This window comes from Branchiostoma belcheri, unplaced genomic scaffold (assembly GCF_001625305.1).
Source record: "Branchiostoma belcheri isolate BF01 breed outbred unplaced genomic scaffold, Haploidv18h27 scaffold171, whole genome shotgun sequence".
In the NCBI taxonomy this organism is placed as follows: domain Eukaryota; kingdom Metazoa; phylum Chordata; class Leptocardii; order Amphioxiformes; family Branchiostomatidae; genus Branchiostoma; species Branchiostoma belcheri.
The window spans coordinates 270,242-292,246 of record NW_017803169.1 but is presented as its reverse complement, the minus strand read 5'-3'; the positions used below and the strand labels follow the sequence as shown (position 1 = coordinate 292,246).

At 43.7% G+C, this 22,005-nt stretch overlaps 1 protein-coding gene across 1 annotated transcript in view; it reads right to left on the bottom strand.

The window, feature by feature from the left end:
- LOC109466903 (carboxypeptidase E-like) overlaps positions 1–20,341 on the bottom strand; it is a 30,489-nt gene extending 10,148 nt beyond the window's left edge. The window contains exons 1-4 of the mRNA XM_019764769.1: positions 20,044–20,341; positions 15,217–15,290; positions 10,478–10,642; positions 9,077–9,267 (exon numbers count right to left, since the gene is read on the bottom strand). Of these exons, the coding sequence (XP_019620328.1) occupies positions 9,077–9,267; positions 10,478–10,642; positions 15,217–15,290; positions 20,044–20,099 (486 nt within the window). The 5' untranslated portion in view covers positions 20,100–20,341. The remainder of the gene's footprint in view (positions 1–9,076; positions 9,268–10,477; positions 10,643–15,216; positions 15,291–20,043) is intronic.
- Between the last annotated feature and the right edge of the window lie 1,664 nt (positions 20,342–22,005).

The following is a 22,005-nucleotide window of genomic DNA, read 5'->3' as shown; positions in this document are numbered from 1 at the left end:
TACCCCAGATATCTGGCGTCTCCATATTCCACCTAACATGTCTGACTTTCCTCAGCGCCTTCACAAAATTACGGAGGCGCTGAAGGGACTTATGCAGAGCTACCCCAAGGTCACAGTATGGGACCACAGACGTCTGTGGAGACGCAACCAAAACTACTTTGCGCCTGTCGGCCTACACTTGTCCGATCTGGGAAACCTCCAGTATTACAAGAGTGTCCGCGGGGCTTTAGACCGCCAGCTAAAGCACATTTAAAACGTGTTCGCTTGTCCCTTGTGAACCCCTTTCCTTTCTCATTCACAATTTGTGCCCGATTGGCTGGTTTCCCGTTTTTGGTTCGCACGCGCACTGGTCTTGGTTTCTTTCACGCAGTTAGGCGTGTTTTGGCCGGGTTTTTGACATGAGACACATGTTAATATATTTGAGACAATCTCTATCCTACATCATGCCTCGCACGTGTTGATACTATGGTTTGTGATGCAACAGAATAAAAGGTTGCATATCTCGCCAAACAAGAAATGTCTCTTCTGTTTATTGTGTTTGATCCTCCCTAGTTAAACCATGGAGGTAGAAGAGAGACTCTTCTACCTCCATGGTTAAACTTACTGTCATTCCGTGAGTTTGGAAGCTAAAGGCTACGAAGGACCAAAACGCCAAAATTTGTGCTCAACGAAGGAACTAAATTCAACAGAGAAGGGACTAATCTCAACAGAGAATGAGCTAACTTTAACAGCGTAGGCGCTGTGCTCAGCGAACGTACTGTACTCAGCGAACGCACTGTGCTCAGCGAAGGGGCTGTGCTCAGCGAATGTCCTGTGCTCAGCGAAGGAGCTGTGTTCAGCGAACGCACTGTGCTCAGCGAAGGGGTTGTGCTCAGCGGAGGAGCTGTGCTCGATCAGTGTTAAACAGCTAGGTAAAATTATCGCACCATCTTTTCCTTTTCCAATCAGGCCCGACAGTCCTACAATTTATCCGTCAGTCCTGCAATTTATCCAACAACCGGATTCAAAATAGCAATCATGAATTTTCAAGGTGATTGTTATAAAATAAAGGAATGAATTATTGGGCATTTCGCCACACTTGGTTAAGTTGGCAAAGTATAGTTAGATCACAACAAAACAAGACGAACAGATACATATACATGGTCTATTTGTATTTGTAAATCTTGGAGAGTGTGTTGGTTTATTACGGCTCCACGCACTGTGAATGATACACACGATGCAGTACTCTCCAAGCAGAGGTTTGGGTTTGGTGCGTTTTTAATTTTAGGCTTTTTTTTGATCGGGGTTTCTTTTTGCACTGGTTTTTTCACCCGTACCCCCAAAAAAGAAACCCCATTAAAGCCTAAAAAACACGCCAAAAATAACCCAAAACCCAAACCTATGCCTGTTGGAGAGTAACAGTGCAGCCCTCATGTCTGGCTTCTCCTAACTGTTTTACTGGCTCCCTGGAGCTAGCTCTACGCACTATGAAAACATATACATGGATCACGTCACTTCAAAAAAGTACCGCATTCCAGAATATATACTAGTAGCTTGTCTTAGATCGGTTACCAGCATTTGTAAATCTTGGATGATAGTGTTTTGGTTTTACGGCCCCACTCACTGTGATTGATACATACAGTTCCACACCCATTCTAGCTCCTTATAGAGCTGTTTTCCACGTATTAATTGACTGTACTATACTTATCAATAAGTGTTTTTGAAGGTGACGCGAACCATGTGTTTGTAGTCATACTGCGAGAGATCGCCCAAACTTGCCTTGTGCTCTCCATAGCGTTTGGCGTAGGATAGCTATTTGACATCTTGTAATTTGTATCAAGATGACCTACTATTTTTTAAGTGATTGTGTTTCTAGAAAATTCAATTCCGTATAAAAGCGTAAAAGTTGTCGAGAGACCCACCCTAACTAATCCAAAGCTCGAAATCGCCTAATTACCTTTGTCAACCGCTTAGGGACGAATGGCACAGAGGTGCGATTTCCTGCATTCCGTACGAGTCAGCATGAGAACAAGGATGTGATGAAAGCTTCTTGAAAAAGCTCCTTGGAACAATGGAGGATCAGATAACAGCATATTCAATTTGAAGCAAAAAAACAGCGTTGGCAGCGTACGTTTCTGGTAAGAATATTCTTTAGTTAGTGTTTTATTGTTGGAGCAAAGGTAAAAGATGATCAGACAGCTTTCTATGTGTCGCAAGAAGTCGAAAGGGTTGCACTGTGTGTATTATTCACAGTGAGCGGGGCAGTAAACCCAAACCCTATCATCCAAAATTTACAAATTTTCAGGTAACCGATCTAAGCCAAGCTATATATTCTGGAATGCGGTACTTTTTGTAAGTGACGTGATCATGTTTACTATAGTGCGTAGAGCTAGCTCCAGGGAGGCCAGTAAAACAGTTAGGTAGGAAGCCAGAAGGGCTGCACTGTTACTCTCCAAGCATAGGTTTGGGTTTAGGCAAGGAGGTTGCAAGGAGGTTAAAAAAGACCTCTTTTTTATCCTCCTTGGAATACCTCCTTGGGTTTTGGGTTATTTTTGGCATGTTTTTTTAGGCTTTGTTAATGGGGTTTATTTTCCTTTTTGCGATGGGACTTGTTTGGGGTAGAAAAAAATTCCAGTGACAAAAAAGAAACCGCGATAAAAAAGCCTAAAAAATAAACCCAGACCCAAACCTCTGCTTGGAGAGTACTGCATCGTGTATATCATTCACAGCGCGTGCTGTAAAACGGAAGGGAGGCTATTTCCCAGTAAGTCCGTCGCGACAGTTGCCATAGCAACAAACCTATCTGTCTGGCTGACCACCACCACCTCATGGGTGGTCCGCGTGCACACCATTCATTCAGTCAGTCGGTCGTCAGCTTCCCGCGAGGACCTACCAAGGACATTATTGGACCTAAAACTTTCGTTGTACTAACTGACAAATTATTTGACTTATTTGACTCATTTGCCGTATACTTATATCAACGATACTTACAACTTGACCCCTGAACGTATTCAACTAACGCTTCTACTGTTAGACGAGACAAGCCCGCAGAGAGCCCGCACTCCGCGTGGCCGTACCCCGGACCACTTGCCCCGTGGCCTTGTGAGAACAACGCCTGGCTGGACCACTTGCCCCGCGGCCTTGTGAGAACAACTGTCCTCCTCTCCACCAGCGATAACAGACCCCCAAAACGGTGAGTTCATACGTGCTTTTATTTAGGGTACACTTTTAAACAGGAGCTGTCAGGTATCATATACAAATATGGTAGGAGTGTATTTTATGTATAGAAACCTTCCGTGTGTGAAGTCCTGAGGACGACTTCACATTTCGGATCGGTCATCTTACAGAAGACATTATAGAAGACTTACAGTCTCCCATGTAACACTCGGCCTGTTCAGTGGTTGTTTTGTGTGACTTTGATTGTGAAACGTGTCAACGTTTTGCGCTGGACATATCCGCCTTGTCTACAGCTGAATTTTACGTTTCTTTGACTTGAATATGAAATGTACACCCTGTTTTGAAGCAAATGGTAGCGGTATGAAATGTAGCGCTGGACTACTTTAGTGTTTCCCACAATAATTCGCCTTTGATGTCCCTTGCAATGTGTGGGGGGGGCCCTCTAGACAGGATAGCCAACCTTTTTACCATTGTCTTATCGCCCTCGATAAACAGAAACCGTCCTGCTTGTGGAAAAGGACGCGAGAAGAGAGCACGTAGGTTTAACGAGCTCTGATTGGTCAATTCCGGAAAAGTTTGAGCGTGGCCCGTGCGATACAAACAAGGAGACCCCGTGCGGTACAAAGGGGAATTCCCCGTGCACTGGTCAACGTAAACCTAGCGGGCGAGGATCGGCTTTCGCGTCCGGCATAAATTTCCATATGGCCCACATGGCGACTCTTCTCACGGCTAATGCAACGGATGTGGTGTGTGAGATTCTGAAACACGTGGTATCTGGGTGTCTGGGAGAAGCAGGGCTGCCATTTAATTTAGTCGAATTAGGTGTCAAGCTTGTTTCTGGGCAGGGCCAAAAATAGTTTATACCAAACAAACTTCAGATTCTAGTAGCCGGGTCCTAAGGCTAAATGAGAAGTGAAATCTTCAAATAGGAAACGAAGCTACCTTCTTGCCAAAATATGGAAGCCACTTCTTAAATTTACAGGTAAAGAAGTAAGGTTATAAGCGTTTGTTTACTCCTTTTCGGTTCCCGCGATAATGACACGAGGCTAATCACCGCTGTTTCCCTACAGTTGCCCAGGCCGGCGGGCGTGGAGATACGTAGCCCCTTTGCCTTCTCTCAACCAGGGATACAGACATAAAAAAAGGTGAGTTCATGCGTACTTTTATCCATAATTCTACAGGGTGTGAATGTTTGGTAACGTCGGCCAGTTTTGGCAAAGTTAATTTATGAAGCGCGGAAGGACTGATGCAGTTAACAGCTGTCATGTCAAGTGTACTTTTGACGCACATTCTATATCAGCCTTGTCTTCAACTGTTTTCTACGTTTCGATGACTTGTTTAGGAAAGGTACACCTTGTTTTGAAGAAATACATTTTAAACCGCTACCATTTGCTGTGACGTTCGCACCACGATATGTTTTGGCCGAGATCTTTATGAGGCGCGGTGAGAGGCATATTACTGTTGACTTACTTGCTGTGCCTGTGCATAGAGGGTAGCCATTTAAACGGGGGTTTCCAGGTATCATATACAATAATGGTAGGAGTGTATTTCATGTATAGATACCTTCAATGTGTGAAGTCCTGTCTATTGTTTTGTCCTGACACTCAACAAGCCTCACACCTTATCAGACCAATGGCAGCCTTTCTTCTCTCCATACAGTTGCAGTACCATGTGCCTTAGCTAGTGCGCAAGCTCTAGCCGGCAGTTGCCGTGCTATAGCCGGGACAATCACACATGCCAGAAGCCGTGGTCACAGCTGACTCAAGCCTCCCGGTCACAGAGCTGATCATGACAACTGACTCCAGTCTCCTTTGTGTAAAATTTGTTTCGATATTGTTGATGATGGTAGAAGTAGCATGTTGATATCATATGTGTATTAAGTAGTAGCATCGTCGACAGAAAGAAGGCAACATGGGAGGGAACCAGATCAGTAGCAGAGCCATCACGTGCAGGCTATGTAATGCATTGCTAGCCACAGTATCACCAGTTAGAGATTACTGGGATGACGTACATACGTCTGTACTACGATGATACATTGCCTGTGTTTACGGTATCTTGTGTATATATTGTAATGACCTATTTTATATGTATTTACAAAACCTCGCCAATTACGGTTTAAATCGAATCGAGGAGAATGTACACATTTTGAAAACCATGAAGATGCTGAACAATCGGTGTATATGGGAGCTGTGGTACGATTGCACTCTCTAACTAACTTGTAAGAAGATGATAGTGCAAGACCTGATGAAACTCCGAACAGTTCCCTTGTAATTACTTAGACAGTTCTCTGTTATTGTAGTCCCTGTTATTGCTCCGGTTACAGATATGTGTGTTTCTTTGAACAAATGTATTATTCTTTGCAGAAGTGATGCACCACTGTTATGCGGTAATACAGAGTATAAATACACATGATTTCTACGACAAGGGACGTCAGTTCAAGAAGCAAAAGATAACTCAGTTAAGACTGAAAGGGTTAACGTATTTAGTCCTAGCCAGTCCGTCTTAAAAGTCTCCCGTGCCCAGTGTGCGGAAAGCCTTGTCTCTGCGTCTTTCCTTTATCCTCACAAAGTTGCATTGAAAGAAAAGAACTTGAATTCACCAGTTGGGTTTATGTTCAAACACATACTTTTCATAAAAAGAAGGATCCTCACAAAGTTGCATTGAAAAGAACTTGAATTCATCCTTTGGGTTTATGTCCAAACACATACTTTTCATAAAAAGAAGGATCTGAAAAGAACTTGAATTCATTCGTTGGGTTTAAGACCAAACACATACTTTTCATAAAGACGAGGATCCTCACAAAGTTGCATTGAAAAGAACTTGAATTCATCCGTTGGGTTGATGTCCAAACACATACTTTTCATAAAGAGAAGGAAAACTACTAGAAAAAAACTGACTTCAAATGCTGACCTTGTTCAATTCCAAACAATGATCCTGTCCAAGCTGTCGGAAAAGCTCCAAAGTCATTGAAAAACAGCTGGGAGGGAAGACATCACCCGCAAGGTGTTGCCAAAAATGAATTCCCTAGGGAATGCGTGCGTGGAATATTTAGAATTCCTGGCAATTCAATCGCAGTACTATACTAAGGGCTCCGCCCCTGAGGCGTCGCCAAAAAATCCTACTAGACCACAGGAATACAGGGCATACAGAGGCAAAGCTGGTACACAACGTATTGTGAATTTGCAGCAGAACATAGCATGCATATACGACAGACCGGCACATGATGGCTTTTTGCGGATTTATGAATCGACACTGTATGTATGTTCTGAGGTCTTGAGTCGTGGAGCTTCGATCGGTAGCCTGGGTGCCATTCTCCAGAGTTACCACCGGCTCCGTAGTGTCGCTATCTAGCAAGCTACCATGGACTATCCAGGCCAGAGCCTCGGATGACGTGACCTTTTTTTTTGAGAACAGACGAAAATCAATGCGCGCGTGGATGTCATCCATAGAATTAAGTCGGGACGGTGGTTGCTGTTAGGGTTATTGTTTGCATGGCACTGCCATGATTTCATGAATTTTAGGAAGGCTTAGTACTCTTCCCTCCCCTAAGTGTATACTGAACGAGCCCCATGGTCAGTAAAGTAGGACACCCGGGGCAGACACGGTTTCCTCACGCCTGGCGAGTCATTCACCAATGCCATAGGATACAGTTTCGCGCTCAGGCTTGGTGACATTGAAGAGAACCTGCCATGTAATGTCAACACCAGACCCCAATCTTTCAAGAGGACCTACTCCGGACAGAATCGCCATTCCGAGCTCTGACCACAAACCCGTGAAGAGGACAGTAGTCGAGCAAGGGATTCCGATCGACCAAGCATCAAAACTGCCAAAACGTTTGAACATAGAATGGCCGCAGCAGTACCGTACGACGACGCTTCAGAGGAATTGGGACTCGGACGCCCCAGAAGACAGAGACCGGGACGAGTACGGCCACGAATACGGCCCGGTAGAATTTGATCGGCGGCCGTGGAGCAGGAAGGCGCACGCCGCCGGGGTGGACCCGTGGACTGGTACCGGAGTCTGAAGCGGGAAGTGTACGCCCGGTACCGGGTCGAGAATTCGAAGGCGTGCGCCTACTAGCCTGGTAACCAGACCGCCGTGAGCTCAGCGATATCCCTTCGGCGCGGAGAGCGTTTGGGGCCGCCAAGTAGGCTACGGTGCTTCGGGGTTTTAGGTCGGCGGCAACAGAAGACAAAGCGAAATACAGGAAGCCAGCGGATCGATACAGGGAAACCAGCTGGAGATAGGTCCGTGGCATAACTCGCCTGTGCTTGGTAAAGGCCGGGGCCTAAAAATTTAATCTCCAAGCAGATGTTTCGGTGGCTGCAAAACAGTATCAAATTGGCCAGCCAGTATCCAACACGCCACCCACGCTATACGCCTACCTGCGTTACAAAAATGGGGAGTTATACGCAGGAACATTCGAGGCCTCGAGGGCGTGATAGCCAAGTTAGAAAAACAGATCGCCGGGAAAACGGAGACCCGGGACCTTTACCGGCTCCTCTGGAACCATGAAGACGGGCGCCGCGACCAGCCCGTCCCGGAACCGGAACCGCGAACACACGCCATGGGGGCCTTCGTGTCTTCCTTCCGAGCCCACTCCCACTTCGACATCGTGACCACGATCCAGGGGCTAACGGAGCAGGTGAAGGACTTTCATCGGGTAGTCGACAACCTGAGGGACCGAGTACGAGAACGCCTCGCCGCGGCTCCACACCATGACCATCCCGTCCTCTATTGCATCGCGAGAGGGACAAGCAGAGTTTGGGAGCTGGGAGGAGCCGATACAGCAACGTTGAGAACTTTGGACGCTGCCCGATCCAATCCCTCGATCAGAGCAGGAATCCCCCTGGCATGGTGATCAAGCGAAGACGAATTTGGACTTGAATATATGGACTTGATCCATGAATGTCATGTGGACATTTGAATATGAACACTAGTATGGACTATACTTCCAGTAACCAGGTCAGGTAGGAAAACAATTCCGAATATATATAGCTTAACAGTGTAGGCCTATGAGCTCTAACGGGTATCCGGGGTCTTTAGGTGGGTGACCCTCAGGGAGTTGCGACTCTGCCCAGCCCAGGCTAGCTATTGTGTAAAATCCCACATAGGCAAGTGGTGCCGTCACCATTATTATGATTGTTTTTGTGCAACCGCAATGCTCTGGTTTAGTACCAATAACGGAGGTTACAAAATGAAGTTTTTGCTTTTTTATCTCTGAAAAGTTCTACAGTTTTAGCTTCATATTTTAGGTGCAAGAAAGCATAAGTACGGACATTTAAAAACTGGGTAACTTTTATATACCAGGTGAAGTAACTAACATGTGACTCTATCTAAACTTCATGACCGTATTACTTGAGCGGTAACGGAGGTTACAGAACCTGGCGTCAGGTATGAACCACCTCGCACGGCGTACAAGAATGAAAGGAGTGGTCTGACGTGATCAGTGAAATGGCCTGACTATCCGATTTCAACAGCTACTAGACTGTTGCCATAATTAAATTGCTACGTTTTAGACTGTTTTTTAAAGTTTTCATGTCTTCTCAGGCGACAGCCGCTTTTTAGGGGGAGAAATCCAACCCGCGTACATAGTTTCTTCCAAGTCATCAATCGAACCTATTGTTGTGGTACATTTTTCGTGAAACATACTAGTAGTAAGACTTAGTGTAGTGGGAAAGTGAAGAAAGCAACGATGAGGTCCGTGATTTGGCTCATATCTAGTCGTAAAGAGTGGCGACAGCATTTTGTACATTTGAATGAGAACGAGTGTGAAGTGAGAACAGGCGTGTAAAGTGTATTTTCCAAGGGCACAAGATCGGTGGCATGGCAGGGTTCGAACCCGGGACCTCTGGGTTCCACTACCATAGCCTGAAGAAGAGGGAGTTTTGAAATCTCATCGAAAGTATCTTACTATGACTGCTGCGACCTCATATCCATCCGGGTTGAGTGCAGTGAGGATGTGGATACGCGTGTTGTCTATCAGAGTTGTAATGCGCTTATCTCCCGCTAGGTAGCGCTCGCACAGGTACCGTGTCAGGTGCAGCATTAGCTCTCGTCCCCGCGGCTCGTTCCCATGGATGTTGGCGACATAACGAAATTCTGGCTCACCTGGAGAAAAAAAATCGTACAAAGCATCTGTAAATGAGCAAATATTCACCAATTTCACACTTCCCATAATGCCCAGTAACGGTCACGGATATGACGTAAGACCATCCCCCCTCCCCCTGAAATTCTATCGAAAAAACTGGTCAACTATTGTTTTGAATTATTTATCTAGTATAAAGCACATGCCATAATTGCATTTTTATTTGAATTAGAGAAAATGACGTACCTTCTATCGTTCCGTAGGAGAGTCTTCGGTAGAAGGTGGAACGAAAGAAGGTACGTCATTTTCTCTAATTCCAACAAAAATTCAATTATGGCATGTGCTTTATACTAGATAGATAATTCAAAACAATAGTTGACCAGTTTGTCGATAGAATTTGTTGGAAATATTACATCGAGGAAGGGGGAGGGGGGATGGTCTTACGTCATATCCGTGACCGTTACTAGGCATTATGGGAAGTGTGAAATTGGTGAATACACCGTAAGTTGATAAACACTTATGTCGCAGAATGCCAAAATCTATTCCAAAGGACAAGAAGGAAATGTGAAGGAATGAATGAGTCTATTATTCACCATACCAAGAAAATATTTCTCTGTGATTTTAGTCATTTTTTCAGCCTTTATGATCACCTACATTTCATAATGACGGCTACTTTTATTGGCCAAACGTTTTTTTTATTTCCCACGCTCGCATCAGTTTTGGGGTTCCCACAAGATGTCATCCACATAATGAAATCCACATGGCCTAACGACTAAAAAAAAAGAAGAAGAAAAAAATACTTTGCATGGACCCAAGATATGCCATGTTTAAAATTCTTCAAAAAAAAGTGTACATTTGTCCCAATCCAAGAAGAGCACGCCCCCCCCCCTTTGTAGAGGGCCTGCATGGGGGTAGTGATTACGAATTACGCAAAATTTTCGCCGCCGATTACGAATTCAGTTAAAGTTTTAGAGCTGATTACGACTTTACGATTTGCGGCTAATGTACGAATTACGTTGATTTTTGGGAAGGCTGACTACGGGTTACGGAGACTACAATAGCCTGATTACGCCTTACGAAAAAGGGCATGCAGGCCCCTTTGTACATTGTACAGTTTGACATTGTACAGTTTATTATTCAATCAACAAAATCATACAAAAGAGTATGATTGTTCAATACAACAGAGTCAGTTACGTCCAGTCACCGTCCCTGTCCGGATCCCTGCCCCCTTACCTGGCTCATGCACGCCCGGGTTGTCAGTTATCTCCATGACGGTGAGAGCTCGGCCCCGCACGCTGTACCCGATGTCGTACAGTCTGGTGATGTTAGGACACATGGCCGCGGTCTCACGTAACGTCCGCTGCAGCGCCGCATAGCGGTGATGCTTGAACTCCACCCCTGAAACGAACAGGATACAGTCAGTCAGCTCAAAGAAGACTTTTAAAACTTTTTTTTTTTATTCCAACATGTAATCACAAGACGTGGTGACGGCACACTCAAGTTTTTTCAACTTATATCAATGCCGCCACCAACACAGGGGACAAATACGTGACAGGACAATACTCCATTTCACCTGAGTGAAGTGAGGAAAGTCGTGTAAAGTGCCTTTTCCAAGGGCACAAGATCGGTGGTATGTCAGGACTCGAACCCGGGACCTCTTGGTTCCGAGTCGCGCACTCTGCCGCTTCGCCACGACCCTACGTTTTAAAAGTTTTAAAACTTTGTTCAATCAAACATTTCTAAAGAAACAGAAAAGTTTCATCTTTGAGACTGGTAACCATTGTGAAGTGCGAAGTACCTCAAAATGTACAATAAAGGTATTTCATTTTATTTCATTAAAACGGCCGATTACGCTCTACTGGGAAGGGCATGCGGGCCCGTCTAAGCAGAGGTTAGGGTTTTGTACTCTCCAAGCAGAGGTTAGGGTTTTGGGGGTATTTGTAACATGTTTTTAGACTTTATTTTATGATTAAAAAAGTCTTAAAACACGCCCAAATAACCCAAAACCCTAACCTCTGCATGGAGAGTACAAAACCCCATACAACGCCACACGACCCCACAACCCAGTGTGGGGTTGACGTCGTGTGGCGCAGTCGGTAGCGCGTTCGCTCACACCCTAGGTTCGGCTCACACCCCAGAGGTCGCGGGTTCGAACGATAATGTTCTGGGAACCCTTCCCATGTCACGCATCTTGTGCCCTTGGGAAAGGCACTTTACACGACTTTCCTCACTTCACTTAGGTGGAAATGAGTACCTAGCTTCGGTTAGGGACGTCCTTCGGATAGGACGTTAAATGGAGGTCCCGTGTTTGGGAGAGCCACACCCCACGCACGTTAAAGAACCCACAGCACTTATCGAAACGAGTAGGGGATCTTCCCGGTGTGAGTGGTTCAAAACCTTACAGTCCTGTCTTACGCAGCTTGTACATGTACGCACATGTACGCACATGTACAAAACTGGTGTGTTACGCCTAAAGGCGGTTTACTAGTTATGCGAAACAAACCCTAACCTCTGCTTGGAGAGTAGGCTATACAGACAGCTGCCGGGTTTTACACGCACTTCTGACCCCGTCTGTCAGCGGCGGCCCAACCTGCCATTACTGTCTACCCGTGCCCTACATTCTGTGGATCTGATGGAGGAGTGATGACATGTATCTGTGGGGGAGGAGCATCTATAAAGTCTCCACCTGTACATACAAGATCACACTAGCCGTTTGAATCGTACAAGCGACATGTAACGGCAGAAGAGTTCGACTTGGAACCAAGAGGTCCCGAGTTCGAGTCCTGACGTGTCACTGATCTTGTGCCCTTGGGAAAGGCACTTTACACGACTTTCCTAACTTAACTCAAGTGAAAATTTGTTCTGTGTGTGGGACACAACACCAGCAACAGCTATTTTCTGTTCCACGTGTAGTGTATTGTTACAATCTCAATAAATAAAAAATCTCATCAAATCAAGAGAGCGCGGTTCCAAATCTCCAAGCAGATATTTTGATGGCAGCAAAAGCATTAACCGATTGCCAGACATTTACTTTTGTCAGCCGTCAAAAAATATACCAGTACAAAAGAGAGATCCTTATAAAAGCGCCTAAAAAAAGTAAAAAAAAGCCGAAGCTGAAATCACTGCAGGCGTAAAAGTCGATACCAGTGCAAAAAGAGAGCCCAATAAAAACGCAAAAAAATAAGTCAAAGCCAAAACCTCTCCTGGCGTAAAAAAGATTTCAGTATAAGAAAAGCCTAATACAAACGTCTAAAACGCCCAAAATAAGCCCAAGGGTGCCAGAGTATACAGTGCAATTTTACAGAATACAGTGCAATTTTACTGATGACGTTGAATGACGTAACCTGGGCCCGGCTTTCCAGGGACGCCGCTGACGGAGCGTACTCACATATTTCTGTGTTTTTCGAGCGAATTTTGCTCGTTCTCGTAGATAGACCTTTAGTCAAATCACTACATACTACACACAGGGCATGTTACTACACAGGGATCATTTCACATTCGCTCGAAAAAGACAGAAGTCAGCGGCGGCGTCCGCCATCTTGAAACTCAAGGAAAGCAGGGTCCAAGTCACGTGATTCAACGTCACTAGTAAAATTGCACTGTATTCCGTAAAATTGCACTGTATTCCATAAAATTGCACTGTATTCCTTAAAATTGCACTGTATTCCATAAAATTGCACTGTATTCCGTAAAATTGCATTGTATTCCGTAAAATTGCACTGTATTCCGTAAAATTGTACTGTATACTCTGGTACCCCTGAAGCCGAAGCCTTAAGGGTAAGCTTTTTCTTGACACAAGGGGTCTACGCTAAAAGGGATAATGTAGAGATTGGGAAAGTCATGGTGTCCATGAAGTTTTAGACGCAGAGTCGATGTGTAAAATGTTAAAGGTAGTCACATGGCCTTTTTCAAGCCGTCTTGTCACCCTGGGAACTGAGTCTCTTAGTAGTAATTTTGAAGTCTATGACGACTGGTTTTCGTAATGAAAGAGAATCCTAAGATTTTCATAGTAACAAAGATTACTTAGCTCATATTGGTACATGTAGTTATATATAGGAATGTGAATTCTTGTCTTGAGTTAGAGCTGTATGGTTTTAAGCTCTAGGGGAGGAGGCCCGATCAGTTGCATGGCCAAACAAGAGTTCCGAGATCTCATACCTCCATGAAATATGGGCTTGCTTTGTCATACTTCATTCAACATGTCCTCATTAATTATGCAAATAACCTCTACATTAACATAATATATGCATAGTGGTGTTAACCTACCTACACATAAACATGATGAAAATATGTTGTTCCTATCTGGAGTTATTGGCTTTAGAAGATTTCACCAGAAAGTCCCCTGCAGTTCCAAAACAAGCTACTAGGGGGACCAAACCCACACCACTTATTCCTGACAGAAAAAGCTATCTGTCACCAAAAAGTCAAGACCATAGCATGTTCAGGACAAAAGATACAAAAACCGGACGTTCTGCTACAGTACCAAGTCATCCACCAGGAGGCCCATATTTGACATTGACCTTTGTCTTCCTAAGACTTACCAACATACCAAATATCATCACAATCCATAAAGGCGTTCTGAAGTTATGCTGACTACAAATGTGCGGAAACACCAACAAACACACACACAGACAGACACACAGACGCCAAAAACAATACCTCCATGAAAATTGTGTAGCATAAGCTAAGCCTCACCCTCCACCATACTATAGAGGAAAAAGGCCTTCGCTGTATGTAAAAACATGCCTAAAAGTGGATACATGAGGTTAAGTCCTTAGATCGTGTACAGGGGAAGTATGTCTCTCTCTGCTTTGTTTGGAGACAAAACAGCTACGTTAGGAGGTCAGTGACCTGACTCAATGTAGCTACTTAATGAAGGTACAGACAGTGTTTGTTGAGTACGGAGTGAGTAGAGGTCAGTGACCTACTACCTGACGACAGACGGGAACAGGCTGGATAGAGACGGTCTGACCATGTCCGTTCTATATACCATCTATATCTATCTACAACTTGGCATTTTGTCGTCTACATGAAAGAAATATGATGAGATTTTAGACAAGGATCAGAGCTACAAACTCTGGCATGTTATCTGTTTATTTTGCTAGTTCTTCTCTTTCAGGCCGCTTTTGAAGCATGGTAGGGTCTAAGTTGGATGTGCAGATGTTGGGTGTGACAAGTCGTTCAGTGCATGTACTAAGGCCACAGCAAGTAAATTTTATGGATGGCATCCTCCACAGATTCCAAATCTAATGCGAGCGGGTGAAAAAAAAACAAAGCGGGCCGAAAAAAACAAGGTTTTTACATTTTGAAATTTTGACTCAATCATTGTACAAATGGTTTTGATTCAATGGGAACATCACATATACACAGCCAACATCACATATCACTGCATCAAAGTAAGAAACAAAACATAAAATCAGAGCCTTTTCTTGTCTCCTCTCTTTATAGTTCTCTGCCATCCACCTTCCGGCATGGCAACAGACATCTTGGCCTATTTTTGGCATGGTGACCACTGTCAGCAGGCAACATTTTTTTTCCAAAATCAGGCGATAATTAATGCGCGCGCTGATGTCATCCATACAAATTACTTGCTGTGGCCTAACGTGCTGCGTGTCTGCAATGCTGGTGTGTGTAATACGCCAAGGGGAGGTTATACCGGCTTACATAAACAGACTTTTAACGGTGCTGTTCACTGAGCTAAGTGTTATGGCTGACGTATGAATATGCCAAACGATGGCGGTGGATATCTATTTTTTGAGGATTGTATTCAAGGAAATCATTGTTTGGAATCCATAACTTTGCAGTACGGGGAAAGAAAGTGAGTGAGTAAGTGAGTGAGTGAGTGAGTGAGTGAGTGAGTGAGTGAGTGAGTGAGTGAGTGAGTGAGTGAGTGAGACGAAAAGAAACTATAACTGTGGAAGGACTTTGAAACAGGTACGCTGAAAAATTCTGGAAGATATAAACCACATTACCTTTCACCTTCGTGCTTTTAGTCCCACCTGTGTCTTTGCCATCGCTGATGTCTCCACTCACCACAACACTTGCGCTAGGATCAGAAAAAGAATGGAGATTTCAGACTTACATAGTACAGATTCTTGGCCACTCCATACCGCATCCTATCCTATACCAACCTGTAAATCAATCGGAAACCTAATCTTCGCCCACCCACTTCAGAGGGAGAGACACATACAAACTCCCACCAAAACAGTGTCACCCAAAATAATATTTTAGTCCCGGAAGTACAAATAATTTAATAAGGCTCTCTGATAATTAGTTTCGTTCTTTTACTGCATACAATACCACCATTCTCTTTGAAAATGTGACTAGGCGTAAAGTAAGTCTTCTTTTTTTGCGTTTTGGTTAACATTAGGCCATGTTGATTTGATTATATGGATGACATCCTCTGGGAACCCCAAAACTGATGCGCGTTCGAATAAAAATAAGTTTGGCCAAAAAGGTTGCTTTCATTATGAAATCTACGTGGTTTTGATGGTTAAACAAATGACACAGAGTATGGTTTGGCGAATAATCTAGTCTTCATTTCTTTCATTTTCGTCTTTTTCGTTTGATTTTGGCATTCTACGACATCGGTATCCTTTTCCCGTGTTTCTTTTTTTTCAACTTACGGTATATATTTGCTCATTTTGCAAATGTTTTGTACGATTTTCAGCATGGTTGAAAACTTTTTTATTTTGAAACGGCCGAAAATTAATGCACGGGCGGATGTCATCCATATAATCAAATAAACATGGCCTTAGGTTGAAAAGTCGACATTTTTTTTAATTCCAACATGTAATCACCAGACGTGGTGACGACACACTCAAGTTTTTTCAACTTATATTAATGCCGCCACCAACACAGGGGACAAATACATGACGGGACAATACTCATTTACACCTAAGCTAAGTGAGGAAAGTCGTGTAAAGTGCCTTTCCCAAGAGCAGAAGATCGGTGGCATGTCAGGACTCGAACTCGGGACTCTAAGTTCCGAGTCGCGCACTCTGCCGCTACGCCACACGACCTCACGAGTCGACAGTTTGGGCAAAGGTCAGACAAGGAAAATATTTGTGGTCAATACAAGTCACACAAAAAAAAAACATGTACAGCCACGAACTACACGTCTAGATAACGAGTAATAAGAAATTCGAGATGTTCAATCTTGGCTGGTACCGTACGTACGATATAAGGCCATGTTGCTTACATTATACGGATGACATCCGCGCGCGCTTGAATTTTCTTCCGTTTCCAAAAAAAAAAGTTTTCCATAATAGCGTAAATCGTACAAAGCAAGTGCAAAATTACTAGCAAATATATGCCGAAGACTGTAAAAATAATATTGGAGAACGATACTAATGTCTTAAGATGCCAAAATCAATTCCAAAGGAAATTAAGAAGAAAATGTGAAAAAATGAAAATAAAGATTCGCACGCTCGCATCAGTTTTGAGGTTCCCAGAGGGTTTCATCATATTATCAAATCAACATGGCCTAAATTGCTGTGAATATAGAAAGACCCCATGGAGGCCCACGTGTCACATGTAATAACAGTTGTGGAGGCGTGAACAAGACACAGCCGTGTCTACATGTCAATACTCTCTATAGGGGGGAGGGGGAATACATATAATTACACCATGTCATCTGTTCAACATATATCACGCCTTGGCAACCCTCAAGAGCCCAGTTACAATGCTCTGCCTGTATGAGGGCCTGCATTGGGAGTCGAGGGGGGATAGTGCACGTCATTGCGAATTACACAAAATTTTCGCCGCCAATTACGAATAACGTTAAAGAACTGATTACGATTTTACGCTTTGTGGCTAATGTGCTGATTACGAATTACGTTGATTTTTTGGGAAGTTACCTACGGGTTACGAAGACGAAAAAGGCCTGATTTCGTGTGATTACGCGTTACGCATAACAAAAAGGGCACACAGCCACCCCCAACCCCCTGTATATGTATAGCCGGTATGGTCGTACGATCCTCGTACCTTCGCAAACTTGAGGCATTCTTAGGTCGTGCTGTACATGCGGCGTACTAAAAGTAGATGATGTCTAGATTACTAGTATTTTTTTTTTAATTTCAACTTGTGACAAGACATGGTGACGGCACACTCAATATATTTCAACTTATTTAGTAAGCCGCCATCAACACAGAGGACAAATACAGGACAGGACAATACTCATTTTCACAGTGAGTTAAGTAAGGAAAGTCGTTCGAGTCTTGACCTGCCACCTATCTTGTGCCCTTGGGAAAGGCACTTTACACGACTTTCCTCAGGTGAAAATGAGTATTGTAGTAGTATTTGTACTGTCCGGATCCCCTGTGTTGGTGACGGCATTAATATAAGTTGAAAAAACTCGAGTGTGACGTCACCACGTTTTGTGATTACATGTTGGAACATTTAAAAACAAACACATGGTTGTGTAAAAAGACTAAGAATCTCTTTGTCCAGTAGAGCACCGAGCTTGAACATAGCGATCATGCAGTCACAGCATCGCCGCAGAGAATATATAAACCAGATACAGCTGTGTGTCTTCTTGTGCATCACATGACGTAAACAAACTCCCCGAGAGCCAAAGCACCCGAGTTTGATAAGACGAATCCAGGACAGACATCCTCAGTTCCACCGCAAATAAGTTAATCCCGAAGTTGACCAGGTTTCTGAGGCCACGCCAATTTAATTTCTTGGTTAACGGATTCGTCCACTTCATTTTTTTCTGATTTGCAAAAAAAAAAAATAAGAATCAACTGCAAAATGCTCATATTTTGCCCTGAACAGTTGAAAACGGTCCTTTTCATCCTAGTTGTTACATCTTTCAATGCAGTGGTATCATTAAAAGTTCCAAATTCATTGTTTAAATTTTGAACCAGCCTGGTGTGTTGACTTCATGGCTCCTATCGTACCATTTTGGGCCATAATAGATGCCTACGCCTGTTTTTATTTTTTTCTTCTTCGCCCGCCCGCTCCATTATTTTTCTAGAAAAATCCGTTAACCAAGTGTGGCCTGAGCGAGTTTTATCGCTCAATCAGTGGTAGTGTGTCTCCCGGGTGTCTTCATAAATTAAGTCCCGGCGCTTGTCCAAACACATTAAAAACTCATAATTGGCAACTTCCCAAAAACGACCACAGCCTGCAACTACATCTGTAGCTATAGATAGATAGATTTTTTTTGTATGGCATCCATAATTCTTTTTTTCAAAGAATGCAAAGAAATGTAGTGTGATGTTGTCTATACATATCAGTTAAATGTTAAATTATTTTGTCAAGCTCCTTGTCTCATGGACAGAATGTTGTAGTGCGCTTTGTTGTATAAACGTTAGTCTTAGGAAGATGTGCTACGGTCTAATAGTTTGCAGACTCTCCTAAACAAGTTCACATGTTGCGGCCACTGCCACATGCTGACTCAATAGCTAGTGGCGATCCTAATAGAAAAGGGGGGAGGGGGGCGCTGGGATGGTACGGCACAGAAATGTCACGGTGTTGGCAGCGGTGTTGTCTGGGTCACCGCTAACTTGGGGAGAGGAACGCACGTTTTCACCTCGTAAATGGTTTATGTTATACAGCAGAGAGCATGCCATACTTCTTGGTGACAAAAATGTTTAAAACTCTAGACAGGAACGTTTAAATTTTAAATCAAAAGTCGACAGCAGCGTTAAAAACGGCAAAAGAAGTTAAAGAAAAACTTTTTTGCTGAACTTTTTGGCACAAACACATTAGTTTTAGGGTGCCAAGAGGATGTCATCGATATAATCAACGACATTAAAAATCAAATGTAAAGCCCCTTGATATAATCAAATCTGTATGGCCTTTACAAGTTACAAACAAGGTCAAGTTTTTTGCACGTCTGGACATGGTATTTTTTTCATATTCCAACATATAATCACAAGACGTGGTGACGGCACACTAAAGATTTTCAACTTATATTAATGCCGCCACCAACACAGGGACAGTACAATGCTCCTTTTCACCTTAGCGAAGTGAGGAAAGTCGTGTAAAGTGCCTCTGACCTTGGACAAGATCGGTGGCATGTCAGGACTCGAAACCGGGACCTATTGGTTCAGAGTCGAGCACTCTGACACTCTGTATTTCTGACACGTAACCACAGGTGCACTAGTGACCGTAGTGTTATATATGACTAAAACGAGCGCTCGTAAAATGGGATAAATCAAATGCTTTCTGGAAGTAAAGGTGCCCGCCGATGGTGGTGCGACAATTTACTCAGCTCTTTCCGTCAGACACTATAAAAAGTGACACATTTGTACCTCCTGCCCTAGTGACCTGTCAAACCGAGACACATGTGAGTCACATATCCCACCACGTGGCAAGAGATCTGTCAGGATGCCAGCCAAGAAGGCTTCGTTTTTTATTTCTTTTGAGAGGCTGAAAGTTTCCATAAAACGTAGCTAAACCCTGGAGACACGTTGGAGTGTTTTATATACATGTAGTCCACTGTTGAATGTAGAGCTAACCAATGCCAGCTGTTCTAGCAATTTAAATAGCGGAGCTACCCAATTTCGTAGCCTGGATGCTAGCCTCATAACACGTTATCTAGGCCCAGAGTTCTAGCCTGAGGGGGCTATGATAAAATTTCGTCAGGGGCATATTGGCTCTACAGGCGAGAAATTGGCATGTGTGTATGCCCTGGAAACAGTCTGGTGCCCAGGCTACCAATTTCGATACTATACTATAGTATACCCGTTAATTTCCAGCTGTCAAGGCTAACCGCATATATGGCATCCAGGCTTTAGTCAAAAGCCGGAACTATTTGATTAGATTGACTGTTCAGTTTACAGACATACCTGTCGAGACAGCAGCAGACGAGAAGAGGAAACCAGGAGCGGAAGGTGACAGACATTTCTTCCCGGGACGGCCTCAACTCCGCCCCCGAGTAAACCTAAACACGCGAACGGTCTGATCCGAAGACTCTCTGTCGAGGTAGTAGCGCCGTTACCGTGCATCCTGCATCTCGGCAGCCTTTAATTTGAGTTTATGAACCTCCTAGGACTGAGTCTTTAAGTAAAAGCAGCCCGGCGGGAGAATTTGAAGAGCCCGGCGCGGAGTGAGAGAGACCGGCGCGGTCGCGGTGGGGCCTCCGTGCCTCGCCTGTCGTCTGCACGCTCCGCCCGGACACTCGGCCGCCCCCTGTGCGTCTGTAAACACGCGGGAAATTTGGAAAAATGTCAGGCATCCTCCTTCGGGAAGAAAGCCCTCCGTGTAGTCACGGCACAAGATGAAGAGCCTCCTTTGTTAGTTCTCAATCAACAACATGATCCCACTAAAATTAAGAAAATATTAACATGGATAAAGCTATTGCTCGAGTGACCTTTTAGCATAAAAAGTTAAGATTATGCAAACAGTGCTCGCCTGTTGGTATCAAGACTACACGCTAACCGACTGCAAAACGCACGTACTCAATACACGCAGACTTTCAGCATTTTCAAATCATGTCAAAATGCATGCAATATCTGTTTTCATTCCAGTGTAATCCGTCGGATCGGATATAAGTGATATTCGACATAAGTTGCTGATGTTCCTATGAAATTGGGTACGATCAAAAAGGATAAAAACCTCATGTCCTTATTGGTAAAATAAATACTGAACAGATGATACGCGCTTTTTCAAAATACTCGCACATATCAAATAAGAATTTAGACATCAGAAAACGATTACAATCATTTCATGCATAACAACTCATGATCTGCCGGCAAGGTTAATAACCATAAGAACTTAACAGCATATTTCTTGGATCATCCCCTACTTGGATCATCCCCTACTTCATAGGTCTTTCCCTACTTAAATCTCCCCCTGCTTGGATCGCTCCCTGCTTAATGTTTTAATCTTCCCTTTCTTGTATCATCCCCTGCATGGATCGTCCCCTACTCGGATAATCTCCTACTTAAATCATCCCCTACTTAAATCATCCCCTATTTAAATCATCCCCTACTTAAATCATCCCCTACTTAAATCATCCCCTACTTAAATCATCCCCTACTTAAATCATCCCCTACTTAAATCATCCCCTACATGAATCACCCCCTACTTAAATCATCCCCTACTTAAATCATACCTTACTTAAATCATCCCCTACATGAATCATCCCCTACTTTAATCATCCCCTACTTAAATCATCCCCTACTTAAATCATCCCCTATTTAAATCATCCCCTACACGAATAATCCCCTACATGAATAATCCCCTACATATGAATAATCCCCTACATGAATAATCCCCTACTTGGATCATCCCCTACATGAATAATCCCCTACTTGGATCATCCCCTTCTTGCATCATCCTCTACATGGATCATCCCCTACTTTTATTATCCCCTACTTAAATAATTCATGGATCATCCCCTTCTTGCATCATCCCTCTACGTGGATCATCCCTAACATCTGTTCCTGATCGACTCGACCCACAATCCCACGGGACCACAACGAATGTCGTTGACCTTCAACCACCATGATGACCTTCTTGTCTGTCGGAGTACACTTGCTAACGAGGAATAAATAGCTGTGAATCTTACAGTTTAGTTTTTGAAATGAGTAAAAAAAGACAACATTCTGTTTCCCCATGCACAGTTTGACTGATACTGTTATATATCTTATAAATTAGTTTTTCAGATAAATTCCCGCCAAGTCTGTGTTTGAGAGATCGGAGCTTGCTATGCTTGCTACAACTATGCTACACAGATGCAATAAAGGTATTGCAGGACCTAATGCCGATCTCTCATTGGTCTATCCACTAATCAAATTGTCAAGCCG